This window comes from Perca fluviatilis, chromosome 3 (assembly GCF_010015445.1).
Source record: "Perca fluviatilis chromosome 3, GENO_Pfluv_1.0, whole genome shotgun sequence".
Classification (NCBI taxonomy): Eukaryota; Metazoa; Chordata; class Actinopteri; order Perciformes; family Percidae; genus Perca; species Perca fluviatilis.
The window spans coordinates 12,535,095-12,563,010 of NC_053114.1; the positions used below are offsets into that span (position 1 = coordinate 12,535,095).

General features: G+C 40.6%; 1 protein-coding gene across 1 annotated transcript; it reads left to right on the forward strand.

Annotated features, from left to right (window-relative positions):
- Nucleotides 1-20,952: 20,952 nt before the first annotated feature.
- On the forward strand, nucleotides 20,953-27,459 carry LOC120555527. The gene is made up of 7 exons (XM_039794273.1): nucleotides 20,953-21,030; nucleotides 24,131-24,347; nucleotides 24,556-25,526; nucleotides 25,976-26,045; nucleotides 26,176-26,347; nucleotides 26,589-26,720; nucleotides 26,978-27,459. The coding sequence occupies exons 1-6, from the start codon at nucleotides 20,956-20,958 to the stop codon at nucleotides 26,713-26,715; spliced, it is 1,632 nt and encodes a 543-aa protein (XP_039650207.1). The 5' UTR covers nucleotides 20,953-20,955; the 3' UTR covers nucleotides 26,716-26,720; nucleotides 26,978-27,459.
- Nucleotides 27,460-27,916: the final 457 nt, after the last annotated feature.

The following is a 27,916-nucleotide window of genomic DNA, read 5'->3' on the forward strand; positions in this document are numbered from 1 at the left end:
AATTTGGGGTTTACTGTCTTGCCCAAGGACACTTTGACATGGGACTGCAGGGCCAGGGATTGCACCACCGACCTTGCACTTGGTAGGTGACTGCTCTAACACCTGAGCCACAGCCGCCTCAATCCTTTTAGAGACAGGAAGACAGTGTAAAGACCTCAGAAATGGAGTGATGCGATCCACTTTCTTGGACTTAGTGGGGACTCAAGCAGAAGTGTTCTGAATCAGCTGCAGCTGTCTGATCAGTTTTTTAGGGAGACCTGTAAAGACACTGTTACAGTAGTCGAGTGAAGCTGAAGCTTAAAGCATGGACAACTTTTCCCAAATACTGCTAAGACGCAAATCCTTCAACCCTTGATATATTCTTAAGGTGATATGAGGCTGACTGTAATTGTCTTAGACTGGCAGTTTAAATTTAGGTCTGAGTCCATGACTACACCAATATTCTGGCTTTGTCTGTTGCAGCTGAGCGCTGACTTCTAATTGTTTCTCGTTGGCTCCAAAAACAACTAACTCCATTTTGTCTCTGTTTAACATAAGAAAGGTCTGGCACATCCAATCATTGATTTGTTCAATGCACTTACTCAGTGTTTGTATTGGACCATTGTCCCCTGGTGATATGGTTATGTAAATTTGTGTGACGTCTGAATACCTATTTTATTATTATATTATACTATTGTTTTCCATAATTTGAGCCAGTGGAAGCATGTAGATGTTAAAAAGAAGAGGCCCCATAATGGAGCCTTGGGGAACTCTGCATGTCATATTTTTCCGCACAAATAAATACAAAATCGTACTTTGAAACTGGTCAAAACAACCAGCACTACTTTATTTAAACAACTATGTATATTGTATTTAAGAAGTGCAAGACAATATGATACAAGATTCAAGTTACAAACATAAGAAGATAGTGACTCTGAGTTTTTTTTTTATTATGTCCTCCCACTCACTATCAACTGTTAACTGTTAACTACTTGAACATAAATGTTGCTCTCCTTTCCTTCTGGCTAGCAAATTTCTCAAAGACACTCTGATTAAAGTCAATCATCTCAGTAACAAGTCTCTTTTCCATGGACAGCATGGCCAGTGCATTCAGCTGCTCCTGGGTCATGGTGTTTCTGAGAAAAGTTTTTATTCTTTTCAAGGTTGAGAAGCACCTCTGGTCATGGGTGTGGTAATGACAACAAGGTGGCACAGACAAGGTAGTCTGTGAAGGAGAAAAGCTCCCTAGTGTGTCCCAGGATGGTATCACAGACCTATAGAGATAATAAAAAATAAAATATATATATATATATATTTTTTTTTGATAGGTAGTTTATGACTTCACATTTATTGTTATTGTTTTGTAAGGATTTATACCAAACACCAAAATGTTTTCTTGAGTCTGTAGAATATGATATGTGGGCAGGACATCTCTGCAGCACAACAATAATGTAAAATGGTATTTTGACTGATTTCTATAACAAACTCACCTCTGCTGCAATCCTTTCACGCCTCTTTGTTGGCCGAGAACCACTGCTTTGCTCACCAATGGAATGGGGAGAGTTTCTGCAATGGACAAAGATAATCTATTATAATATTGGCAAAAGAGAAAGAGAGTTAATAAAGAGAGAAAGCAAATAATGATCATATTACAGGAATACAGTTACCTGATCTTTTTTATTTGCTGTTGGAACTGTTGGATGCTCCCTTTAACATGGAGTGAATCAATGTTCTTCTGGAGTTTGGCATAGAGGAAGTCTACATGTGGCATGATGTGGTGATAAAATTCCAGAAAGAACTTAAAATCCTGATCCTCCAGTAGCATGGCCATGGCTCCTGCTTCTCTGAAAGTATTGGGGTCAAACTCATCTGAGTCTTGCATACTCTCAAAACAGCGAATGAGATCCTCTCTGTGCTCAAAAACAGTATTGATAGTGCAGTAGCAATGGATTCAGCTGTAGCTGACAGCAGAGGGATGAACTCAAAAAATCCTTCCTGCACGTTGTTTTTGTCAGCTCCACAAAATGTCACACAGTCTGTTATCCTGGACAGTACGTGTCGATTTTTTGTCACCTCTTCGTAGTGCCTTCTAATGCCAATCCTGTAGCCTTCATCTACTTGTTCAGCAATGCTAACTCTGCCAAAAAACGTTAGATTCATGCTATTATCAAGATGGCTGTGGCTACTTTCACGACGTTTGCATTTTTCAGAGAGATGTTTTAGGTCTCTTACCCCCGTTGTTGTCCACAAAACCTCAGTGCCAACACTTTGAAATAAAAGACATGGAAAGCAGAAAAGGGCATTGCTAACAGCACATCCAACCAGCCAACTCCGTTTGTAGCTCTGGTGTAGCTTCACCCTCGGTTACTGCCCTCTGCTGGATTTCTAAATCGGGTTGGTCCGGTCCAAAATCCTTTATCCTCTTTTTTTCTTCCAGCGAACACCTTGTGAAAGTTTTTTTTGTAAATCGAAATGCGATTATCTCTGCGAAAGTGATCTGTGTCACTGTGTGATTTGTCAGCCTAGCAAGGTTTTGGCGGAGTGACGGTATCGCCTGCGCAGTAGTGGCCAAGAGCGTAAAGTTGAATGACAGGTGTCGAGAATCAGTCAGATTGCATAAAATAACATGTTTCCAATTTTGATTTGCCAGGGACGCAGCAATGTGCGCCCGGAGGAGAATCTTTAAGAAACCAATTAGAGACCAGCTTCAGATCACATGCTTGACGAAAGTTTAACGACTCAGATAGACATCCATTTGTCCGGCGTCCCTGCCCATTTAACTGCATGAAACATAGAAAATAGTTAACTGATTAAAGACACATCGTATGAGTGATCTATTTTATTTTTTTTATTTTATTTTTTTTTATTTAATTATTATATCATTTTTGTATACATTTCTATTTCTGGAATTTGATGGGGGCGGCGCCCTAGCACCCTCTATTGACAAGCCGCCACTGCTAGACATTAAAAACGGCACTCATGTGGGCTGTTGGGGACCAAGAAGCTGGTTAAACCTGATTTAACCAAAAAGGCCTCAGATTGAGCTGACCAGAGAGACAAAGGAATCGTGGCCTGTATGTAAACCCCAAAGCCTGGTTAATTCACACCTCTATGCGAAAGTCCCAGCCGGAAGGGACAAGCCTCACAGCTGGCAGGAAGTCAAAGAACTACAAGATTGTAGTCTTCAAACTTTCAAGAGTTTTGAGTCTTCCTATTGGTTCAGCGGGACCATAAACACAGCATGAGGTCTCAAACTATAAATAGCCTGTTAACCCCAAGATCTTTGCTTTTTCCACGGTGACCAAGGTTACTACAGGAGGCACACTAGTCCGGGCTAGCTAGCCAGCATCACCTCGCTGGTCGAGTTGGAGCTGGGTTAGAACTAGTCTGGTTGGTTAGTTTATTAATGAGCAAAGTGTTCGCTACCGCTTGTGCCATTAAGATGATCTGTGATTGTAATCATGTATTGGCCATATCTGGTTATTAATCTGTTTCTGTGAATGTATAATTGATCGCTATACTGTTTGATTTTGTTGTGTTAAGTAGCTGGTTAAAACCGTAAGCGCTACCTGCTAAACCACTCCTTTCACGGAGATAAGTTACTGTCTGCAAGACAATCGCGGAAATCAGCTGTTAGCCACTGAGCTGGCCGTTATCGATAACTAAGATCAGAGTGCCTCTTTTCTTTTCCTCCTTTATTCTGTTCCTTTTACTAACACACACACGGACACAAGCTAGCCACATAGTTCCCGAGCTAACGCTGCTAGCTTAAACCACCCTGGGTGGCCTAGCAACCCCCGACCTGTTCAACCCCTCCTCGTGCACCCAGCACCACTACCGCCCTCTTGAGGCTAAATAGTTTTGTGCAGCTCACAGGAGTAGCCATTTTGGGAGTCGTTTTTGTACATTTCGACACCGCCACTCCACTTTCACTCACCCTTACACACACACACACACACACACTCACTCACTCTCTCTCACACACAGACACAGACGTGTCCATGACATGCTGCTTTTGTTTTTGCTTTGTTTGGTTGTGATATTGTAAAAGGTATATACGTTTTATTATTGAAGGATTATTGATTGGCTACTGATAATTGTGACATTAATAAATTTGATTATGCTTGATTAGCAGTTGCTGGTGATTATTTGTGTACTTGTTGTGATAATTGCTGGTCGAACGGGTCCGCGCTCGAAAGCACCCCTTCCTTTAATTCCTTTTAAAGGATTTTTACAGAAATGAGACTGTTCCACAGTTTGATTATTGGTCCCTGATTTGCAGGGTGGTGCCTCGTTTTGATTGTTTGTCGATTTGATAAAGTTATTAATAACCATATTCATAACTTCATTAATATTGATAAAACATATTCGATAATTTGCCAATGATCAAATCTGTACCCTACGTGTATCCGACAGGGCCCTGTGAAATATGACAGCTACAGTATATTGGAAAATAGCGTTATGGACACTGAATTTGATGAATTTACAGTTTATCAGACGCTTTACGCTAGGTGGCACATACGCCACAAACAGAAGGACACATCCAAACTCCTTTGGTAATAATACGGTCTTAATGTCATGCAAAACATCTCCGTATTGGAAACGCAAATTATGTATTTCACTGAAAACTGGCCACACCAAAGATCGTTGATACACAAATCAAACCACCTTTCCATTTTCCGGAGTTGGCACCTCTGTCGGCTCGCACCGGAGTGAATCCACTTAACTCAAAGAGGGAATCTGGCATGTCAGGTTAAAGACAACTCTCAGTGAAACATATTAGAGATGCTTCACGGAACTCACAACAGTTCCTTGCATATGTTCGGATCTCATCCCCCTTATTACCCACAGAACGTATATTGTTGAGAATAATCAATGGAAGTAGGTGCGAATCCCACCTCTTCTTCCGCTTTCCTTCACCCACTTTGCCATCTCAACTCTGGGGGGATGTTATCCAAAAATGCCAGGAGGTTGCGATGCATTCTGGCAATTGATGTTGAAACAGTAGGTAACTCAAACAGAGTCTCCCGACTGTAGGAGAAGAAGAGTCTGGACTCCGAATTGCACCTGTCCATGCCGGCACACAGGTGTGTTGTTGTAGTCTCAAAAAGGTGACGATTCCCAACAAAGTCACTGTAATCCAAGGATAATTCATGTTATATACCACACACAGTCATCTTAGACAGAAAGTAGGACAAAAACAGAACAAAAACGGGGCTGGCATGGGACGCGGTTCGCAGCGCACCGGAAGAAGTATCAACCCAGTCTCATGTGAAATTCGTGAAATAGTCACGTAATTTAATCTATTGATTCATGTACACGGACACTATTTCCTAGTTTTTTTTTCGTAGTGCTTAGCATGTTTTTTAAACTAATGTATTTTGATTGGAAGAATCTTTTGTGTCTGCACCATGTTTTTTTTCTGTCACTCAGGACTGCAGCTGAGAAGCTGTCGATCAGGCAGCTCTTAAATATTAAATATTCAATGTACATATTAAATGAGTGATTATGTCATCAGCATCCATGAGATACATTGCACCGTGATATTGTGTACCCAACCTGCTGGGATCCTCTGGAAGTGATGCAGTTTTTACTAATCTTCAAATCGGAAGAAAAAAAATACATAATATATATGTTGTATTTGAGGATTTATACAATAAAGATACTGATAACAATAAAATACTGTTTCATGTATTTGTATTATGTATTGTTTGCTCAGTTGGCTGGCCGGCGGCGGCAATCTGAAATGGAATGAAGCCCATTCATGGCAGACCGCACAAAACAGGAGTTGAATGGGTTCACCCACCTACCCCGAAAGAACTACAAGTATAATTGCTTTGTAACATTGTATTATTGTATTAGTATATTGTAACTACTGTCCAAGCTATGTACTGTAACTAACACACCAGGCCCTTGACAAATACTTTGCTTAGTGATAATTATTGTTTAATGTGATGTGCATGGCTGATGAAGCACGGGTCCTGCTGGCTGCCATGGACCACCTTGGCAGATTACCCAAGGGAAAAGCTATGGATCATTTGAGTAAGTTCAAAATGAAGCAAAATTGTACTTTACACATGTAGTCAACTTGGAGGTAGGAATCTAGAAAGTGTGATCAATAATATTCCAGAAATAAATGTTCCAGTAGTGATTACGAAAGCTAGAAAAATGTTCCTAGAGTGCAAAGGCTTTACTAATTTTTTTTTTTTTTTAAATTGAGCTAAATTAAAACACTTTTTATCGTCTAATAAGGTACTTCAAGCTTTACAAGAAGTCAAAGAAGTCAAGGACTACAGCCATATGCCAGCCCTTCAAAGAGCTTTCCTGCAGAAAAGGTTGTCATCCTGACTGGAGTGGTGTGCCATCAGTGAGCTCAGGAGACCAGATGATCCCAGGCGTCTAGGAGATGTGTGGGATATTCCTGCACCACCCTCAGAAGTGTTGTTGCAGACACAAGCCAGCAAAGAACAGCTTGCCTTAGGTGAAACTGAATACATGAATTATATACATTACCCAATTACTCAGGATGTTTGTGTATTGTTGAAAATACAAAAAACTGATCCTGACCTGTGATGTACTGCAAATAATGACTGACACTGAGTTCCAGCTTCCTCTCCCTCTACTGCTACCATGTCCACTTGGTTGGACTGCCTGCTGCCTGATGTGAGCTGGGATAGAATATTTTTTTTTATTATTATTAATTAAATGTGTGCTGTATGAATACAACATGACCGCATGAACAGTTAGTGATCCTCTATAAATTTTATTTCAGCCGCAGAAATTGAGAGAGGCTTAGAGTCACTGCATGAGACCAGGGAGAAGATCAGGCAGTCTTATGCAGATGTTGATCCAGATGTGGAGGAGTTGCTGAGGGAGGATGCAGATGTTGTCATTAACAGAAGTGTGACTTTTGATGGCACATGGCAAAAGAGAGGCTTCACCTCTCAATATGGGATCGGTGTGTGCACTGACATCCTTACAGGACTGGTGATACACTATGAGGTCCTATCCTCGTATTGTCATGCTTGTGCCCTGAAGGAGAAATGCTAAGCGAGAGAAAAAAATAATAGAGCAGGAGTTTGACAGCTGGAAAAAGACACATAGTGACTGTGCTAAAAACTTTGCACGATCGAGTAAGGCAATGGAGTCACGAAGAGGATGTGGGCTAGGTCTGTGAATGGCCACTGGGTGCGGTACACTGAGATGCTCTCAGATGTGGATGGTGCAGCAATTAGGGAGGTGGTTGAACTGAATCCATAACCTGGGCAGGAAATTGTGAATGCAGCATGGAGGCACTGCATAATTATTCTTTAAATTAAACAAAGTTTCACACATTATTTTCCTTTTTGTCTCTAGCTATTAACGTTTCTCAACCACAAAACTAGCACATTGGGTTTTTAAATAATGATTTATGGAAAAAACATGAAAAATTTTCTTTGTAAATAATTTAGTTTATTGTTTTTTTTTTTTTACAACAGTACAAGTCAAATTACAAGCCATTAGGCTGTATTACAAACAAGCCATTTTTCTGTATTTTGAAACACTGGACTGTGTTTTTTATAGAGCACCATTCTGCAACAAGGCAATTCAAAGTGATTTACATAAAATTTTATTTTTTTCATTATTGTTTTTATTGTATAAATCCTTACCTCCAACGTGTGCCTTTCGGATTTGCCGAGTGGTAATTACTGGGTCACTTCGGATTGGGTACACGTTATCACGGTTCATATTCATATTAGTGGAAAAACTGAGCAATGTGTCCCAGGATGCTGGTGACAAAATCATTCAATATGTACATTGAAGTGATACTGGTGTTAAAGAGCTGCCTGTTTGCTGTCTGATTCTCCATGAATGAATACATTGCATTGTGGGATATGGGCTTTGAATGTGCCCCGCTTGTACCATAGTGCTTGTCTAAGCATACTGTAATATTTCACTGGTAATATGACATAATGTCATTAAAATAAAGGAATGACAACCATGATAACATCTTGTAAATAAATGTTGATGTTCATTAATGTAGAGGTTATATTCCTAAAAATACCAATAATAGCAAAGCGATACAGCTTCTCAGCTGCTGAAAGATGCTTTCATACATACAAAAATGTTGAACTAGTTGTCAAAATCTGTCAAGCAAATTTTACAATTTTTTTAAAATCTTTTTTTCCTGAAAATGTCTCCTAAATTGAACAATTTCTCTCAGGTGAATCTCAGCTTTCACTGATGAGAAGGGGTGTGTGAAGCATTAGTTGCAACCAATGATAAGCCACTTCTCTACAATCACTGTCAGAGCTGAATCCCATAAACCCCCACTTTACAAGCATATATGAACCAAGCAGGACATAGTGTGTAACATTTCTACAATACTGTGACACAGAAATGGAAGGTCAGCCTCATGGAAGAGGGGTGAGGGTGCAGGGAGGAAGGGGACAAAACAGGGGAAGAGGAAGAAGAGGCCAAGTACATAGGCGGATCCCTGATGATATTAGGGCTACAATTCTGGATCACGTTGTCAATCACGGCCTCACAATGGCTGAGGCTGGTTGTAGGGTACAGCCAAATGTTGGGAGAACCACTGTAAATTCAATTATGCAAACATTTCGTCGGGAGAACAGGTGTGTATAAATGGACAGTAATTCAGCACTAAACAATCTGCACTGCACTACTGTTATTGTGTCATACATGAAGCTTGCAGTGGGACAATAACTTGTCACTGTACATTTTACATTTAGACGTACAGCTTTAGCTTAGTGGCAGGAAATCCGACCTGCCTAGTCTCTGATAATGGATGTCAGTTTACTTCCTATGAGTTTGCAAAGTTTCTGAGAGAGAGAGAGAGAGATAAAGCATCTGCGCTCCAGCGTCTACTACCCAAGAGCCAACAGAGCGATTGAGAGATTTAATAGGGTATTAAAAGAGTGTCTCCAGACTGCAGAAAGAACACCCAAGCCTTGGAAACAAGCAGTGACAGAGTTGTTACAGATTTACCGTGCTACACCGTATGCTACGACAGGAGCTACTCCATTCAAGTTGCTGAGAAATAGGAAGATGCGTACAAAACTGAACGTCCTTCCTGTCTCACACAAAACTGCATCACACAAGCAAGTCAAAGAAACTGTGAGACAAAACCAACAACACAGTAAGGAGTATACAGACAGAAAGCGAGGAGCAAAAGTGCCCACCTTTCAAGTGAACGATGCTGTGCGAGTCCGGAGACCGGAACATGTCTACAAGGGGTCATCCAAATACACAGAACCTCTGACAGTCATAAAGAAGGTCGGACCGAGTACTTACCTTCTCAGTGATGGTCGGAAATGGAATGCCTCAAAGCTGGTGCGTTTCCCTAAGGAGGCTCTAGCTTGCATGAGCGAGAACAATGAGACTACACTGGATGGACTCACTGTGACCGAGAATGTGTGGTCAAGAACCAGGCCCTAGACGCACCACCAGAGTCAGAAACCCACCTCGGTGGTTAACAGACTTTGAGAGATGAATATGATACAGGATCAATTTGTGAACTGTGCAAATTGAAAGAAGAAAAAATATTCATACTGTTCTGTTACGTGAAAAATGTCATACTGTTTTCAAGTCTGAGTTATACTAGCTAAGACAAGAATAATCTAATTTCATGTCCAATTTAGGTTTCCAGGTACTATCATTAATGAAAGGGTTATTTTACAGAGGTTGAGGGTACCATGTTTAAGTGACTAATTCCTTTAAGAAAAGGGGAAATGTTGTGTCCTGTTAATACTGTTAGTGAACACTAGGGGCGCTAGAGTGCACCGTGAGGTTACAGGTGAAAGTTATGTGCGTAGATGAAGAAAAGGATGTGCAGAGAAGAAGAAGAATAAAGTGGAAAGTAGTGTGATACATGTCTCTCGGCTCGTACTTAAAATACTTTTACTAAATACCACATCTTTACAGGGACATAATCCCTGAGAATGAGAGGGCTCTAACGGGAGACCATCTGAACAAGCATGTTGTTGTTTTGGATAATGTGCGTTTTCACCACTCAGATGTCGTCAGACAGTGGTTTGCAGCATATAATTGGATGCTGGTGGAATATCTCCCTCCCTACTCACCATTCCTAAATCCAATAGAGGAGTTTTTCTCTTCCTGGAGGTGGAAGGTATATGACCGGCATCCACATACCCAAATGGCCCTGCTAGCGGCCATGCAGCATGTGATGACATCACAGCAGAGTCCTGCAGAGGGTGGATTCGCCACTCGAGGAGATACTTTCCTCGCTGCATTGCAAGAGATGATATTTGCTGCGATGTAGATGAAAATATGTGGCCAGACAGAGTGGAACGTCTGGATGTTCATGAATGATTACAGTACTATGTATGTTGTATGTTCAGTTCAAATACGTACTGCATCGTTTACCATTGTGCACAGCTGTACCCAAAGGGAGTTTATGTTTGTTATAAATAAGGGTGTATTTTTTTTTTGCACAATTCTGTGGGGTGGCTGTGGCTAAGTGGTAGAGAGGTCGCCTGCCAATCGGAAAGGTTGGTGGTTCGATCCCTGGCCCTGCAATTCCATGCCGAAGTGTCCTTGGGCAAGACACTGAACCCCAAGTTGCCCCCGATGCTGCGCCATCGGAGTGTGAATGTTTATCTTTATCACTGTGTGTTAATGGTTAATGGATCCTGTACTATGTTAAAGCGCTTTGAGTAGTCGTTAAGACTAGAAAAGCGCTATATAAAAACAGTCCATTTACATTTACTGTGAACAAATTAGAATTGCAAAGAGCATATGCAGTAAAAATGTGAAACATACATATTCAGTGTCTTGTACTCATTTACCTCACTAAATACAGTAATGTGTAAGTTTACTGTATTTTTCAAATGGCTGTGCAAATATTATATAGTGCTGTCTTGAGCATTTTCAGGTAGTGTCACCAAGATCTGACTTTTTTGCATTGGAAAACATTTACAGAGTAAACTGTCATAATGAAAACATGACAAAGACATTTGACTATCTTGTTCATAAACAATGGTGTCAGGACTTTTCATCTTGATGACACTGACACTTTCATTGACATGAATACCTGCTTTTGAGGAATGAGCTATCCATTTTGAGCAAGTGACACGCTTTTGCAGGTTATCAACTAGGTTTTGCAGTTTTTACAAATTGTTTTGAGAACTGCATTAACTGTTGTGCAAATGTAAATAGTGATGTGAGAAATGCACCAAAGTGACTGAGAAAAACTGTATTTTGGATTTGGAGTTAGTTGGAGAAAGTTATGGGCCATCCAGCAGTTCACATCTTTGAGTCAGTCTGAGAGCCAGGCTTTTTGGATTGTTGGGTATCAACAGGAGGTATATCTGTGTGTCGTCAGTATACCAATAAGAAACATTATGCTGTTATTATGCATGTATGCTGAAACATTTAAAATGAAATGTGACGCTTGAAGTTCCCCGCGACTCGAGCGTTACTACTGACTTTAAGCTCATTGATTTGGTTTATTAACATTGTTTCCAGCAGCAACAAGAAGCTACTTTTAGCAATTAAATTTGTTATACCCACTGTACACTGCCTGCTCAGCAGCAAACAGTAGACAGACACAGTTAGAGACCAGCTGGTGAACACAGTGGAGCATTTAGCAGCTAAAGAGACAGATATTTCCACCAGAAGCTGGTGGAGACCAAAAACATAGCTAAAAGAGAGAGAATATTCGACATCAAGTGGACACAAACACAAAGTCCTATTAGCTCAGAACTAGTATTACCAGGGGACCTCATGGGATTTAGAAATAACCCCCCCACGTCTGGGTTTCGTGAGGCACAATTTGCACTGGTTAAGTAAAGCCTGTATTTTACTCATATTTACTGACTTTATCCCTCACATATGATGCCAAGACTCAAAACTTTCATTTATAATTGGCAATGCAGCCAAAATGAAAAACTCCAAATGCTCAATGGTGTTTTAAGTTCCCAATGTTGACTTCAAGGCAGCGCTGCGACCATCGACTTCAAGGCACCTAACCCTAAACTTAACCCTAACCTTCCACTCCAAGCACGCCTGCAATTAAACTCCATTCCTTCTCTTTTCTGGCGTTTTTCTCATGAAAACTGCGGTGTCTATTATGTTTTTCCATCTCCAAGATGGATTTCATCGTCCAAAAAGGAGACATATACGATATTGGGGGGTGTCTTTTGGTAAATGGAGAGGATGCTCTTGCTGTTTCTCTTCCTACCCTGTATCATAATAATTCTAGCAGTTGTTATGATGAACAGTGCCAATTATAGTAATAATAAAGATAATATAACTATGATTAGAAATAATAGTAGTAACAGTGAATGGAGTAGCAGGGCGTCGAGCAGGACCACTGCAGTAGCAGCAAACACGATTTAGGTGCAATCTGATGTGGAAATCTGACTCATGGTTCAGGAGATACAGAGGTGATATGATTCAGGTATATACGCTTGTACAGGGAATATATGATGTAACAGTTGAGCCTATCTTTCAGTTTTGGAGCAATAGGTATGAGATACGAGGGAATTCTTTTAAACTTTACCCTAGAACATGCCTGTCTGAAAAGAGAATACATTTTTTCACACTGTATGCGGTAAAAGCATGGAACGAGCTTCCATGGAACGAGTTTGTGTGTGCATGGAAACATTAAAGGTTTTCTCGTGATGTAAATAAAAACGTAATACTGGTGGCATCACTTTTTTTTTATATGTAAATGTCTTTATGCAGGGTAGTTGTTTATGGACATATATTTTAGGAGAAGGGGGCCTGATAATCTAAAGCCTGCATACTAAGAGTTAAAGAACTCATCTGTCTGTCACTGAAGAAGGCCGAGCAGCTGTGAGACTTTGTTGTGATGTGACTGGAGGGATTGACTGATTTATTGTGTATTGGTGGTGGTGGTCTTACTTTTAGATTATAAGAATGATCAAACACAGACAGCAGGGCAGGCCACAGGCTCTGTAATAGTTTCATCAGACCTTGGACATTTTTCTGTCTAATGTTCTGTTGTGGACATCAGAAGGCATTGTTAGTCTCATTGTCATGTTTATAGGCTGTAGCTGTGCCTTTATTACTGCAATGTGCAATGAGGGCTGTGAGCCTGGAATGAGTACATAAAGCCTTAAGATCAGGTTTAATAAGGCAGGGCCTGTGAGGAAACACTATTTTTAGTATACCACTGGATGTGAGCAGACTTATCTGCTCAGCTAGTGGAAAGAGGAGTGGAGGGAAAACACATCCAGGGCCGTTCTGGGAATGAAAAAGGGCCCTGGACCCGCCCATCAAAACCCCCCAACGATACATCCACACCCACAAAACCCACGCCACACTTTTTTGTAAACCAGATTACTAAACAATATTTATGACTAAAACTTCAGTTATTAGATAAAGGAATGTTGCTCTTAGGAGGTTGCTGCCTAGAAGGACCACATATTGGCACAATGGCATTGGCAGCAACGTGGCAAGAATCTCTGGTGCCATCTAACCAGTATTATAAATAATCTAATGTCATATAATAGTATACTACATCCCACTAGTATAATTTGAATTCCAATTGGAAAATACATCAGTTTAAGAAATACACAACTGGGCTTAAATTGATACTTCACCGATTAGCATTAAGCTTTGTATCAGTAGAAACCCGCTAGTATTTTCGAATGGCCGTGCTTCTCTCCCTCATGTCCCCCTGAGAAGATAGAGCTCTGTATAGTGTGTTTGAAAAAAGCCTCTGAGACGCAAAAAGTCGTCATTTAGCGTCATCGGAGGCATTTTTTTTTTGTTTTGCAGGGAGTGATAACCACTCCCAGAATTTCAAAATAGTGTCAGCCATGTTGAAGCTAAGCTAACAGGCTATTGCTCTGTGGAGAAAGCTGAGTAAATAATTCATACTTTAGTAAGCTAACCCTGATGGTGGAAGGTAGTTTTGAAGATGACATGGCCGAAGGGGATTTTGAAGCTCTGGTGCGCGAATCCGATGCTCGTGGCTACCTGTACGAGCCGACAGCGAGGAACAGTTGCGGATGATGAAGTAACAACAGGCGGACGGAGCAGCTGCTGCAGTAGAATGTAAAATGTTTGTCTGGTGTAGGATTTTAGTCTAAAATGTGACCGATGACCGGTCTGGCCCTAGAAAGGCCAGACTTAATCTGACTCCAATTCTATGGTCACTGAATAGTGTTCGCTTACTGGTAGATCAGAGAAAATAGACTCAAATAAAACTCAAGATTCGTCCAGTTAAAGTTAATAACAAGCTTTAGTGAATGATATTGCAAAATACAATAAACTTGTGCACAAGGATCAGATTACTTCAAGACAAAATAGCCTATCGCTAAAACCTAGCAGACAGACAGAATTTCCCCCAGCACCTTCACTTTTTATTCACTTTCTCTGCCTCATCCATGGTGCTGTTATCAATTGGATATAGTCCCGATCTTCAGGCTCCGACCGGCTCCTTAACGATATTAACACACCGTATGAAAACATGACCTTGACTTCTCTCAGTCTCAGCTCAAAAGAGACAAGTCGCTATTCATGGATTAGAACACCTGTGTCTTTAATCTCCTGCAAATTTAAGGAGTTTTCATGAGAGCCAGGTCATTCCCATACTTTGTGTTACAAATCACGCGCTTGCAAAACACTGACCGTTGTTGTCTCTCCCTGTTCATCTGGGAAAGGAATCCTCTTTTTGGTTAAAGTTTTAATTATCTTTGTTGAGCAAATGCTGCATCTTCAATTTAATAAGTCGTATCACTTCCCAAGACCAGATGGCTTCCTTGTGGCCCAGAAGAACAGAGAGAGACATGTCAGGTCATGAAATCTGAGGGCTTATACTATACTCTTAATAATAATCCTACAATTCCCTCTTTATACACTTTATACATTGGTAATAATTTTTGTGAGAATTTCATTCCCTCTTTTTACACAGCAAACGCTGTGTAACATAAAAACTACCTAATCTCTAACTACCTGACTGCTAATCTAAACACAGTTTAAGGTGATTTACACCATTAGAAAAATGAATTATGATATTGGTAATAAAATAGCAGCGCGGTGTGGTGTGTGTAGCCTATATGTAGAATTTAGCTGCTAGTGTAAGCTGCAGAATACATTGCTCTCTATGACTATACTTGGTGGTTACATTTTTCTTTGTGGAAATCTCTACCATGATGGAACAGCAAAAACTTCAACATAAACATCTACTTTTAAAATTGTAAAATCACACTTCAAATCTATGTCTTGCTTAAGACTAAACTGACTACAAAACTACTAAGATTAGATTTAGGTTTTAGCTTTTCAGTTACATTAATTCAAATCAAAAAGCCCATTGGGGCCACGCGCAAAACTGAGAAGCAAAGTAGGATCAGGAAAAGAGGATAGAAAAACAGTTGGAGATAGGACGGATGGGAATTGGAGAGGTGGGGGCACTGGGTGATGACAGGGGATGAATTTGGACCCAGCGAACTAAACTCCTTCCTCCTCAGAGGAAGTATCAATCTCATAAAAATTGTTCCCATCACTAGATGGATGATAACTTGGAAGTGGGGCTTGTTGGGTGGCTACCATTTGGTGGGGTGGGGGAGCACCCTCTTTTGATAGGGCCGTAGTTATCAATCTATTGATTAGAGTTCTATAACAGGGAATGGCACAGCACCCGCAGCAGATGAGGATACCAATGGACACAGCTATGGAAATCAATATTGACATAATCATGTCTTTTCATTTTTTATTTTCAAACATTCCATGCATCCAATCGGCTACAGTCTCACATTGTACATAACTTTAAGCATTAATATCGACATTAAATATTTAATTTTTTCTACTAATTCTTTCAAGCCATCGGAGAAGTTGTTCTCAGCTGGTTTAGCAATGCCCTTCTCCGCATCCCATGTGTAATTAGCAAAACGCTGTAACACAATTCAAATTTTGTTTACCGTTTCCCACCAGAAAAAAATGACTTAAACGCCAGTGCCAAATTTGATTGCATGCAATAAACTAGGAAGCACCTATAGCCACCGGGTTCCTGATGTTAAATCAAACAGAACAAAACAGAATTTTTAGCCATAAAACAAACAAACAAACAGAATTTTCAGCAATATCGATGAAAACAAACAAAAAGAATTGGTAAAAACAAATTTAAACCTTTTTTTTTTTTATCCAAAAAACAAAATAAAAATCCAAAATAACACATTATTTATTAAAACACTTTATTTAAATTTGGTATTTGGTATGCTATCCCTCTTTTGAGGCATGAAAACTCATGACTCAATAACAAATCAAAATAATGTTTAATGGTTTTCGTCTTTTTTTTTATTTTTTATTTTACCTTAAACACCCTCCCTTAGCAATAGCAAAAGCCGTATAAAATAACAGAAGTTAAATAAATTGTCGAAAAAGAGAACAAATCCCCAAAGATAAATGTTTTGCAACAATGAACTACATAGTGTAAAAAAATAAAAATAAAAATGTGTCATATAGCGAGTCCAAATAAAACAATGTCTGTAGTGTAGCGTAACTAACAAACTCAGCAGAGTCTAATAGAACAGCTATCTAAAACGAAATCTCACAGCTACCTGAATTGGCTTTAATTACAATCTCGACCAATGAACTGAAAACATGTTGTCTATTTCAGGGATCTTCAACATGGGGTCAGTGGCCCCTCGGGGGTCCTCAGAGTCAATGCAAGGGGGCCTGAATTAGTTTAACGTTTTTTTTTAAATTGAAGTGCTAACACGAGTCCAATATATTATTATTAGCAAATAGAAATCCCCACTGCTCACTGGCTTCCAGGGAAGGTAGTCTCTAAAGTAGCCGTCCATAGATACAGTAAATCTTAAAGATTCACCATGGCCCATGCATGTTTAGCACTAAAACAGTCTTTAGGATATAGTAATAACTTGTTATTCCATGCACTAGATAGGTAAATATCAAGCTGTAAGTAATATGTTTAATATGCAAATGCATTCATACTATATACAGCAGGGGGGCTGTATCTCCCTTCCATCTCCCTTCCATCTCCCTTTTAGGGTAAGGAGCTTGAAAAATGGCGAAGACAACAGGTGTATTTCATATATGATTTGGGTCGCAACAGAAACTAATAGTGCTGTCTGGTGTTTATGAAATCATCATGGATTAAAATGTTCCCTAGAGCCAGTAGCTGTAGAAAGAAAGTAACAATTATAAATCAAGTTAAAAATGTATCTCAGTGTATTAACAGTATTGCTAAGTGTGAGCAACAGGAGCACAATTTATGTTTGACTGTCAAATGTGAGCGTGTATGTGTATCTGTGCAGCTGGGAAGCCCCACCCTGACTGTTTCCAGAGGGCTCACTAAGAAACCACACCCCGTTTGTCAACCCTGAAATTTGAGCCACTGCACTGGGAAGCCACTGAGCAGCACACAACATACGATGTAGACCAGGGGTGTCGAACTCAAGGTCACTAAGGACTTCACTGGAAAATGAGAACCACATCAAGGGCCAGACATGTAGGTTATGAACAAACTTTTATGAAATCAAAAAATTGAATGCCCTGCATAATCCTCTCACCCACAGTTAGAGAGACATAAAAATCGTAAAAAATAATTAGCAAAAGTGTTGTTAGCCATCATAGAAGAAAGTGGCCAAAAGCTTGAAAAAAAAAAAAAATCAACAAAATTGATTGTAAACCAAAAGTGTTATGTGGGTCAGATAAAAATCTATTTGGCCCGCTGGCCTTGAGTTTGACACATGTGCCCCATCCTGAAAAAAAAAAACTAAATAAAAGCAAGCTAAACCCTCAACTAGGTCCTGATAATAACCATGTACGAGACAGCCGTTGTGTCCCGGAACTTAAAACCCTCTTTTCCAGACCTAAGTACAACTCAGAGCTATAATCAACAAGAAAAGAGTACGAAATGAAGTCGACATTGTGAGGCGCAGGTATATATGAGATATCAGTTTCAAAACTAAGCCAACCTAAACACAGTCGAGACAGATGGAGGCACGATAGATATGAGTGAAGCTGTCAGAACTGTGAGACTGTGCAACACACAGCAACTATACTAGTCACCGTCATGCAGTAGATCACTTAACAACTTGACAACTCCACAATAATAGGTTTGTTGGGGGGGAAACGCCGCTCGTGTCTGTATCGTGTGAGCAATAGCGTCTTCAGAGCGTTTGGTAAAGAAATGAGAAGTTCTTCCATGCTATGTGAACGAACAGCCAATCTATGTCTGATCTGACAACAGTGAAGAACAAATTTCACTGTAGTCGATCTTAGGCAACAGAATAAGAAAATGCAGATAGGCAGAGCGGTAGAAGAAGTCAAACCATTTGCGTAAGGAAGTACTAAAATAAAAATTGCAAATAATGAGCTGACGCCAGCATTATGCAAAACAAATAAAACTTAAGTAAAAAAAAAATAAAAATAGTATTGGAAAAAAGTGCTCATATTTTCGAGAAAAAAAGAAAAATGATAACAAATAAGTGTTTCAAACAAGTAATCTGTTCAGCTACACTGTTAAATGTTTCCGTTAATTTACACCCAAATTTCAACATGATTTACCTGTTATTTTTAATAACTGCGCCTTACTGTCAATTTTTAGGGAATATATGTTAAATAACACCTCATTTATGTTATTTAACACCTCATTGCTAAATAACATTCATTATCGTTATTTAACCGCACAACCGAACATTCAAAGATGGCGGCCAGAGTTAGATGGTCTGGTACGGTCATGTTTTAGGGATAAATGCCGATAAACGCAATTTTATGCTTAGATTATAAAAAAAATATTAATTATCATTGGAGAAGTTAGCAATTTCATTTCGTTTTTGTAGGTTGCTAAGCAATGACTAATTCAATATTGTCGATGTTGCATAGGCTAGGCTACTAACAAACTAAATATTGTATGCATTCACTGAATGAAGATTAGACAAAACAACACCTGATTTCTGTACTGCAAATGTTATAAAGAATAATCTAGCATTTTCCCCAGACTATTATCGTGTAATAGCCTTTTATTACCATATTCATCATACCCTAGACTCCGGATTCTAAACGAGACGGCCTAACATTTAATTGACGAACTGCGCTCCAAATCTGTGTGTGTGTGTGTGTGTGTGTGTGTGTGTGTGTGTGTGTGTGTGTGTGTGTGTGTGTGTGGGTGTAGGTGTGTGTGTGTGTAGGTGTGTAGGTGTGTGTGTGTGTGTGTGTGTGTGTGTGTGTAGGTGTGTGTGTGTGTGTGTGTGTGTGTGTGTGTGTGTGTAGGTGTGTAGGTGTGTAGGTGTGTGGGTGTGTGTGTGTGTAGGTGTGTGTGTGTGTGTGTGTGTGTGTGTGTGTGTGTGTGTGTGTAGGTGTGTGTGTGTGTGTGTGTGTGTGTGTAAGTGTGTGTAGGTGTGTAGGTGTGTGTGTGTCGGAAGATCGCTCTGGTTATTTCGACGAAAATCACAACAATCCGGTGAGATTAACTAGAATTTCTTTAAAGTCATGCATAGTTTAAACATTTATCAGTGATGTTGATGTATACTAAACGCCACGGACTTGCACCACATGAAGTTTAATTTAGCTAGCTGCTAATGAACCGAGGTGATTCAAGCTAGCAAAATTTCGATAGTTTGTCCATTAATCTTAGAAAACAATGCGCTTATTTTAATGTCCATTCATGTATACGATCTAAATCTATAAATAATCGGCTAACGTTATTATGCCTATAATGTTTAAGTAGGTAGCATTCCTGTGGTCAAGTTTGTGTGGCATTCTTGCCATGTGCACGTCTGGTTAAAGCAGGTTCATCCTGAAAATCAAACGGCTAAGATAGGTACATCAATTTACTGATAGCTGTTTATGATGCTAGATAGTTGGTTTAAGACTGTATTTGATTATTTCATGTTAGATGCTCGTCTTTGATGGGTTATAGCTGTTTGGGCTACCAGACATGCTGGTGTGACCAGGGTGGGGAATTGTAAAAGTTCCTTCTCTTTTTCTTTACTTCGCCCTCAACAGTTTTTTGTACATTTATAGCTACTGCTGACTCCGCCACGGGCCTCCACCGGGGATATATCGCCACATTTTTTTAACCGATAATTTTCCTTTAGTCTGTACTAGAGCCCTGCACGGGACTGTTTTCTTCATCCCGCTCCCGCTTAATTTCTGACCATTACCGCCCGCACCCGCAACGTGTGTTTTAACACTCCCGCCCGCTCCCACAAAACTCTGAGAATTTATGCCTGCACAATAGCATTGATTTTCATTTTGTGTCTTCTCCCGTCCCGCATGAGAAAACATGTCATTTTATAGGTTAATAGGGAGAAGATGCATGGAAAGAAGGCAGGTGCTTGCTGCTGTGAGAGGGGGAGAAAGGATCAGAGGATGAGGGGGTGGGCAGACGGAGCCTCGGAGCTCCCTCATACTGGGAGCCTCAGACACGCTGCTGGTGTCATAGATATAGGCTACAGTGTAAACCATGGCTGTATTAAGAGAACGGTATTAACTCAGTCAGTATATGTATATGGTGTCTGCTGGCGTGGGAGGGTTCCAGGCTACATCCCGATTCCGCTGTTTTTTTTTTTAGCTGCCTGCAGCAAAGTTTAAACCGCCCGCTGGCGCTCCTGCGAGATTTGCGTTGGGTCCCAATGCAGCCCTCTAGTCTGTACTTCAGATCAGCTATATGTGTCACAGACTAGAGCGCTGAAAAACACTCCACCCGCCACTGTGGCTTGTATGCAAGGCAAAGTCACCCGCCACTTTGAAAAAATACCCGCCATTGGCTTGTGGCAGGTGCTAATTTCCCACCCTGGGTGTGACTATTTTATGTGGTAGCTAAAGCCTAGCAATGAGGTAAATCCAGCAAAAACAGCCACTACTGATTGGGCTAGTGACATATCTATGTCAACAGCTATTCTTTTTTATTTGCATTGGCATAGTGCACCCTCTTTTGTGTGTTTTGTTTTTACTGTTTTGATTATGATTGAGTTGTAGATAAATGTTTACATTTGTTTTTGTTTTTAATTACAGATGCAGATGCAGGATACTATCCCTGATCACACTGCTGATCAAGAAGATCTCACTGCATTTATCTCTCAGAACCAGGTGGAAATTTGAATGGTGTCTTACTTGCTTTAATCTAGCAATTTACTGTTGATCTATCAATAAGTCTAATTGGCTTGCATAATGTTTTCTTGCCAAATTTGTGGACAACAGTCAGCCACCTCTGTGGCCTATGTGAGACACATAAAAATTCACAGCAACATACCCAATTTAGTACTGCAGTGTTGTATCCCTAATTGCCAAAGGACATTTAACAAATGTGCCGGTCTGAAGGGACATATTTACAGACATCATAAGGAGACTATAGTTCAGCCAAGATCGATTAGGCTAGTGGATCTTACGTGTCATGTTTTCTCCTGCCGTGCCAAATGTGACTCATTGACTGAGTTTTATTCTCATCTTAAGGTGCACATCAAAGAAGGACAAACTATTGTTTGTCCCTTCAAGCAATGTGATAAAACATTTACTGTGGTTTCTACATTTACATCTCATTTGTCAAGAAAACATAAAAGAAGTGAAGAGGGCAGTTTAATGGATTCTGTTATCAGTCTGGCTGGTGTAAGTGGATCTAGTGGTCCTCATGGAGACAGTGATTTGCAGTGTGATGTGGCGATTGATGCTGCTGACAATGCAGACCATTTGGAGTTTAGCCCAGAAAATATTGAAGATTCACTGTTTTTGAGGAATCTTGCTCTGTTTTATCTTAAGCTACAGGCAAAGTTACTGCTTCCGGCCTCCACCATTCAGACAATCATTGAAGATATGCAGTCAATACATGATCTCAGCCAGTCTCAGATATTTTTTAAATTGGATGAGAAGTTACGTCAGATGGGGATTTCAGATGATTCAATTAGGGCTCTAATTGATGATCTGAGAGCGGAAGATCTTTTCCAAACTTACAATACACACACATTAAAAACAGATCAACGGAGAAAGACTGTTTTCAAGAGTCAATTTAATTATGTCGAACCTGTTCCAATATGCCTTGGACAAAATGAAGCCGGCAAGGACAGCTTTGCCCATTATGTCCCTATAGACCAAACACTCAATGCTCTTTTCCAGAGTCAGTCTGTATTTGAGCAGTACAAACAAGTTCATTCCCATAAAGAAACTGAGAATGTTTTTCAGGATGTGTGGGATGGGGAGAATGTAACAGACAACGCACTTAAAAAAGATGGGTCGTTAGGCTTGATCTTATATCAAGATGCTTTTGAGGTGGTAAACCCACTTGGGTCAGGGAAAAAAAAGCACAAAGTACTTGCTGTGTATCTTTCTCTGGCAGACCTTTTACCATACAATAGGTCAAATACTGATCAAATGCAATTAGTTCTTCTTTGCAAAGAGAAAGACTTCAAACATTTTGGCCAGGATTTAGTCCTGGGTCGCTTGGTTAAAGATCTGAAAGAACTTGAGAAAAGTGGTATAGTGTTACCAGATGGACAGGTCTGTAAAGGAATACTGCATGCTATTTGTGGTGACAACTTGGGGTCACACAACATTGGCGGATTCTTTGAGAATTTCAGCACAAGCATTCATTTCTGCAGATATTGTGAAATGGAGAGAGAGAAATTCCATGCAGATCCACTCACTAGGGCCGCCACTCGCACAGTACAGTCATACAGAGAACATGTGCAGAGAATTGAAGGGGGGGTTAGCCCATAGTGGAGGTATCAAATTTGACTCCTTGTTTAATGAGTTATCCTATTTTCATGTATGTCAACCTGGATTGCCACCATGTATTGGGCATGATTTGTTTGAAGGCATTGTGTCCACTGACCTCTCATTGTACATTCAGCATCTGGTCAAGGTAGACAAACAGTTTACATACCTTGAATTAAATTGAAGAATTAATCGGTTTAAATATCTCAGCAATGATGCTAATGACAAACCATGTGAGTTTAACCCAGGAAGTGACAAACTCAGTGGCCATGCTGTACAAAACTGGTGCCTGCTCAGGTTATTACCACTACTGATCGGAGAGAAAATTCAGTCACCGAGTGAAAACAAAGTTTGGCAACTTGTCTTACAACTGCAAGAAATGGTCTCTCTCATTTGTGCTCCAGCTATTTCAGCTGGACAGATAGCGTATCTGAGGGTCCTCATTGATGAGTATTTGTGTTTCAGGAGTGAGGCTTTCCCGAATCACAAACTGAAGCCTAAGCACCATTATGTTTCTCACTACCCTGAGCTCATAATGCGTTTTGGTCCACTAATCAGGTTATGGACACTGAGATTTGAAAGCAAGCACACTTACTTTAAGCAGTGCTCCAGAAAGCTCCATAACTTTAAAAACCTCTGCTTAACTCTTTCAGAGAGGCATCAGCTTTTTCAGGCCTATCTGCAGGCTGGTAGTCTCTTTGCACCCGTTGTTGTAGCAGAAAAGGCAACTGAGTTTTTTCTTGAAGACTTCAATGACTACATCAGGGAATCTGTTTCAAACTATGATTTTGGCCCTCACAATACACTGATTGCCAATGAGGCAACTGTCAAAGGCACACAATACAAGAAAAACATGCTTGTGTCAATAGATGAGAACTCTGAGGGTCTTGTCATTGGAAAGATTGTCATTATACTGATACAGAATCATTCAACAGTATATTTTCTCACTGAAAAATGTAGGACTGTGTTTCTTCATGATGTTGGTATTTATGGCTTTACTCCAGTGCAGGGATGTTACTGCTGTGTTAAGCAAGATGACCTTATTGATTATTATCCTTTACCGGCATACACATTCTCTGAAATGGCAGTAATTGTACCACATCATTCCTTCCTTTCAGTGTACAGCCACGATGCTGGAGCAAACAGTCCCACAAGCCTTGCTAAGAGAATCTGAAGCTGTTCAATAGTCATTGATAGAATTTCTATCTGTTATTGGTAGACAGGCTATTTTACTTTCATTTTGGATTGCTGTTTTGAATATTTTGCCTCTCTCCCATTGCCAATGCATTATTAAGCATCAACACCACAAAATTCCGTACTGTAGCATGTTTACCAACCTTTCCTCAAATGACTGACGACTTCTATTTTCTCTCACTAGCTCGTTCATTGGCTGAATCCTAATGGACTGTAAAACTTTTTCTCTGATGTTACAAGAGTACACATTGTCTGATTTGACAGTAATTGTCATTTTCTTTCTTCTCAGTATTCACCAATGCCTACTTTTCTGGAGAAAATGATGGAGATTGTGCCTAGGGCACTGCCAAATATTCCAGAATCTATCCACAGCGCTATAATTGATAGAATTGTAAATGCTGGCGGCTTTACATCAATTAAAGAACTCAGATATGTAAAAGAGGATGACTTTGCAGACTTACTGCCTCTTGTAAGACGACGACAACTTTTGGAAGTATTCCAAATAGGTAAGCTTGCTTTTTAGGTTACAGTACTATTCCATTACATCATGGCTTGCAGAAGTTCATAACCAATGTATATTTCACAATTTAAAAACATAACTTGGATTTGGATCTGGATTGATATACCGGGGGAGGACAGGATTCTGCAGTTATGTTTTGTTGATGCCTTCAATTAAGTTCACATGACCCATCTCATATTTTTTGTCATTTTTAGAGAGTAAAGTGATCACAGTAAACCTTGAAATCGTTCCATCCTCCACCACCGAAGTCAGCAGCAACTGTCTATCAATCATCAGTCCATCTAGAAGTGAGGACAGCCCGTCTGCCTCCCAGCCTGTAAGGAAAACATGGCCAGAGTCTTTTAAGGTGCCATGGGACCTTATGCCTGCGGAGATTTGCACTGCCATTTCATCTTGTAAGAGACCTTCACCAGGTGCACGACGGCAGATGGTCAGGATAATGTCCGATGAGATGAGGAAGTATGAGCTGAATCCAACACGAGCACAGTGCCTTGTAGTTTGCCGGAATATCGTTCACCAGTACCCAGAAAGTTTCGCCGATCAGCGAGACAATGGACAGCTTCTAGATGGTGGATATGCATCTCTGCTGATTCAAGTGAAAAATCGCATCGAAAATCTGAACCGTGCAAGCAGTTTTCATCAGCACCGTTCAGCTAGCCATGGACAAAAGAGAGGGCCTACTGATACATACGGATGTACAAGATTCCAGCCCAGCCTCCCTACAGAAGAGACTGAGGACACAATGGAGACCAAGCGTCAACAACTGGAAGAGATCTACAGTCAGGATGGCACAGCTGGTGCTGAGAGACCACAGGTAAAGAAGCTAATGGATTCTACTTTCTACCTGCAGCGGTCCCACATCAATGTTGTACCTACACCAACCATTGCAACTTTAAAAGCAAAGTGGCCGTACTTGTTCAGTCACAAAGGACTATACTCCCACTTTGAGCTTCTTACTGATATTCCTGTGCTGCGTAGCCTTGACCTTGCCATGGAAGAGTGTGGCAAAGTGATTGTGGAAATGTTCAAGACTAAACCGACAAATGCAAGGATGAAGGAAGTTCTTCGTCAGCTTGATGATGATGTCGAGCTGTCCTATCAAGTCATCCATCTTCTTCTGTCTCACTTTTCCGAAGATGTCTCAGGACTCATTGTTCTTGCAGATGTAAGTCCCCCTACACACAAATGCACACATACCTCTCTCTGACCATCTATCTCTCCCTCACTCTGCCTTTATCGCTATCTATTCCTCTATCTCTACCTATCTGTTTCACTCTCTCTCTCTCTTTCTCTTTACCTACCCTGTATCTATCTCTGTTTTATCACTATCTCCCTATCAATCTATTTCTATCCTTCTCTCTGTCTCTCTATTTCTACCTCTATCTCTCCATCTGCCACTTTCCCTCTCTCTCTCCCTCTATTTCTGTATCTATCTCTCTCTCTTTTATCTATCTATCCATCACTATCTCTCTCTATATCTTCCTCTATCTATATCCCCCTCTATCTCTTTATCTATCTTCCTGTCTTTCCCTCTATCTATCTATATATATATCTATCTCACTCAGTGATAGTCTTATTTCATTAATATTGTGTTTAATTTGTTCTATTTCCTAGGGATATGCCACTGCAGCTGACCTCGAGAGTTCACTCTCTTTACCTGCAACGCCTCGTCTGATACTTCTTGGTAAGTTGGTTTTAGATAGGACAGTTGGCTTTAGTGTTGTATGTAGGGAATTAAATGGTATGAAACTAAACTCTGTATTCAAAATGAAAACTAAAACAGAAATTTGACAGTTAAAAAATTTCTGTTTCAGGAGAAACAGGAAGCCGCTTCCAACGCTGGATGCTCAGCATTGAGGGCCAGATTGTGTGCGAAGGGATCCAGTCCACCTTTGTGACAGGGCTAGCGTCTTTTTTCTCCTGTTTTTACATCTTCAACCTACAGTACCAAGAGGAGGCAGCCTGCACACTTGAATTCATCCAGAGGTAAGATATTGTCTGTTAACACCTGCATTTGTTATGGCCTAGCTGTGGCTCAAGCATGGTTTCAGCAGGTCTGGTGATGGGATTTAGCAATTAACTTTGCTTTAGAAAGTTTTAGTGCAACTTACAATATTCATAGACGCATAGGATAGTATGTTCAGGATAGTTCATGTACATTTGTTGTCTTGTTGTGCTGTTAGTCTGTGTGAATTACTAGATTTCCAACCCGTGTATAATTTTTCAGACGCTTTGTGGGCATAAACCCAGAAAAAGGGACAAAGGCTGCAAAGGGGAAAAAACGAAGAACGGTCAATTCACACGTCGCCAGCCTCTTGCGCAGACTCATGGACTTCCAGTGGGATTTCATTTGAAAAAGGTGAGATAGATTTATACATTACACATATGTTCAAACAGCAATGACTCAGGAGGCTAGGGAAATTCATTCTCAACTCTCTTTTTAAAGTTAGAATGCTGAACCTCTGTCATGCTCTTTGCCATTCTTTCAATTAATTTTATCCCTTCTGTTTTGTGCTGAAATGAGCTTTTGTTAGGTCAAGCCAGGTGAAATTATGGAACCTCTCTCTCTCTCTCTCTCTCTCTCTCTCTCTCTCTCTCTCTCTCTCTCATATACAGACCCAAGACTTTCCAAAGGATCCTCATTGTGTGCTTTGAGAAAATGGTTAGTGGTCTATGCAGTTACAGTGTTTTTATTGTTTATTGCTCTTTATTGACCAGGAGTTCCAGTTAAGAGTTAAGTCTTGGCTTGAATGTATTCATACATGTTGAATTTCAGTGGTTTGGTTAACATTAAGTGTTGAGGTTCAGTATTTTGTTATAATGAACAATGTATGTGTTTAAAAAAATGTATTTGCTACTTTTTAAGCCATGAACATGAGAACATGAGATTTACCTGTGATTAATCAGCCTATGTGTAGCATTTTTGAGTGACCAGGAGTCAAAGGGAATGTCCTTGGTTTGAGTCTTTTTTGCATAATTTTAGCAGTTCAGGGAACATTAAATGTTGTGGTTTAGGGCCATATCTTGCTAGTTTAAGACCAACGCAGTTGTCAATTTCGCATCCGGCGCCCGCGTCGTTTAAATAGCAAATTCACCTGTGCCCATCTGTGGCCCATGGGCATGTTGGTCATACAGGAGGTGTGTTCAGGTGCATTCTGGGCGTGCTGGTCTTACAGGGAGGTGTGTTCAGGTGCATTCTGGGCGTGCTGGTCTTACAGGGAGGTGCGTTCAGGTGCGTTGTGGGCGTGCCGGTCCTACAGGGAGGTGTGTTCAGGTGCATTCTGGGCGTGCTGGTCTTACAGGGAGGTGCGTTCAGGTGCGTCGTGGGTGTGCCGGTCCTACAGGGAGGTGCGTTCAGGTGCGTTCTGGGCGTGCCGGTCTTACAGGGAGGTGTGTTCAGGTGCGTTCTGGGCGTGCTGGTCTTACAGGGAGGTGTGTTCAGGTGCGTTCTGGGCGTGCTGGTCTTACAGGGAGGTGCGTTCCGGTGCGTGCGTGGGTGTGCCGGTCCTACAGGGAGGTGCGTTCAGGTGCGTTGTGGGCGTGCTGGTCTTACAG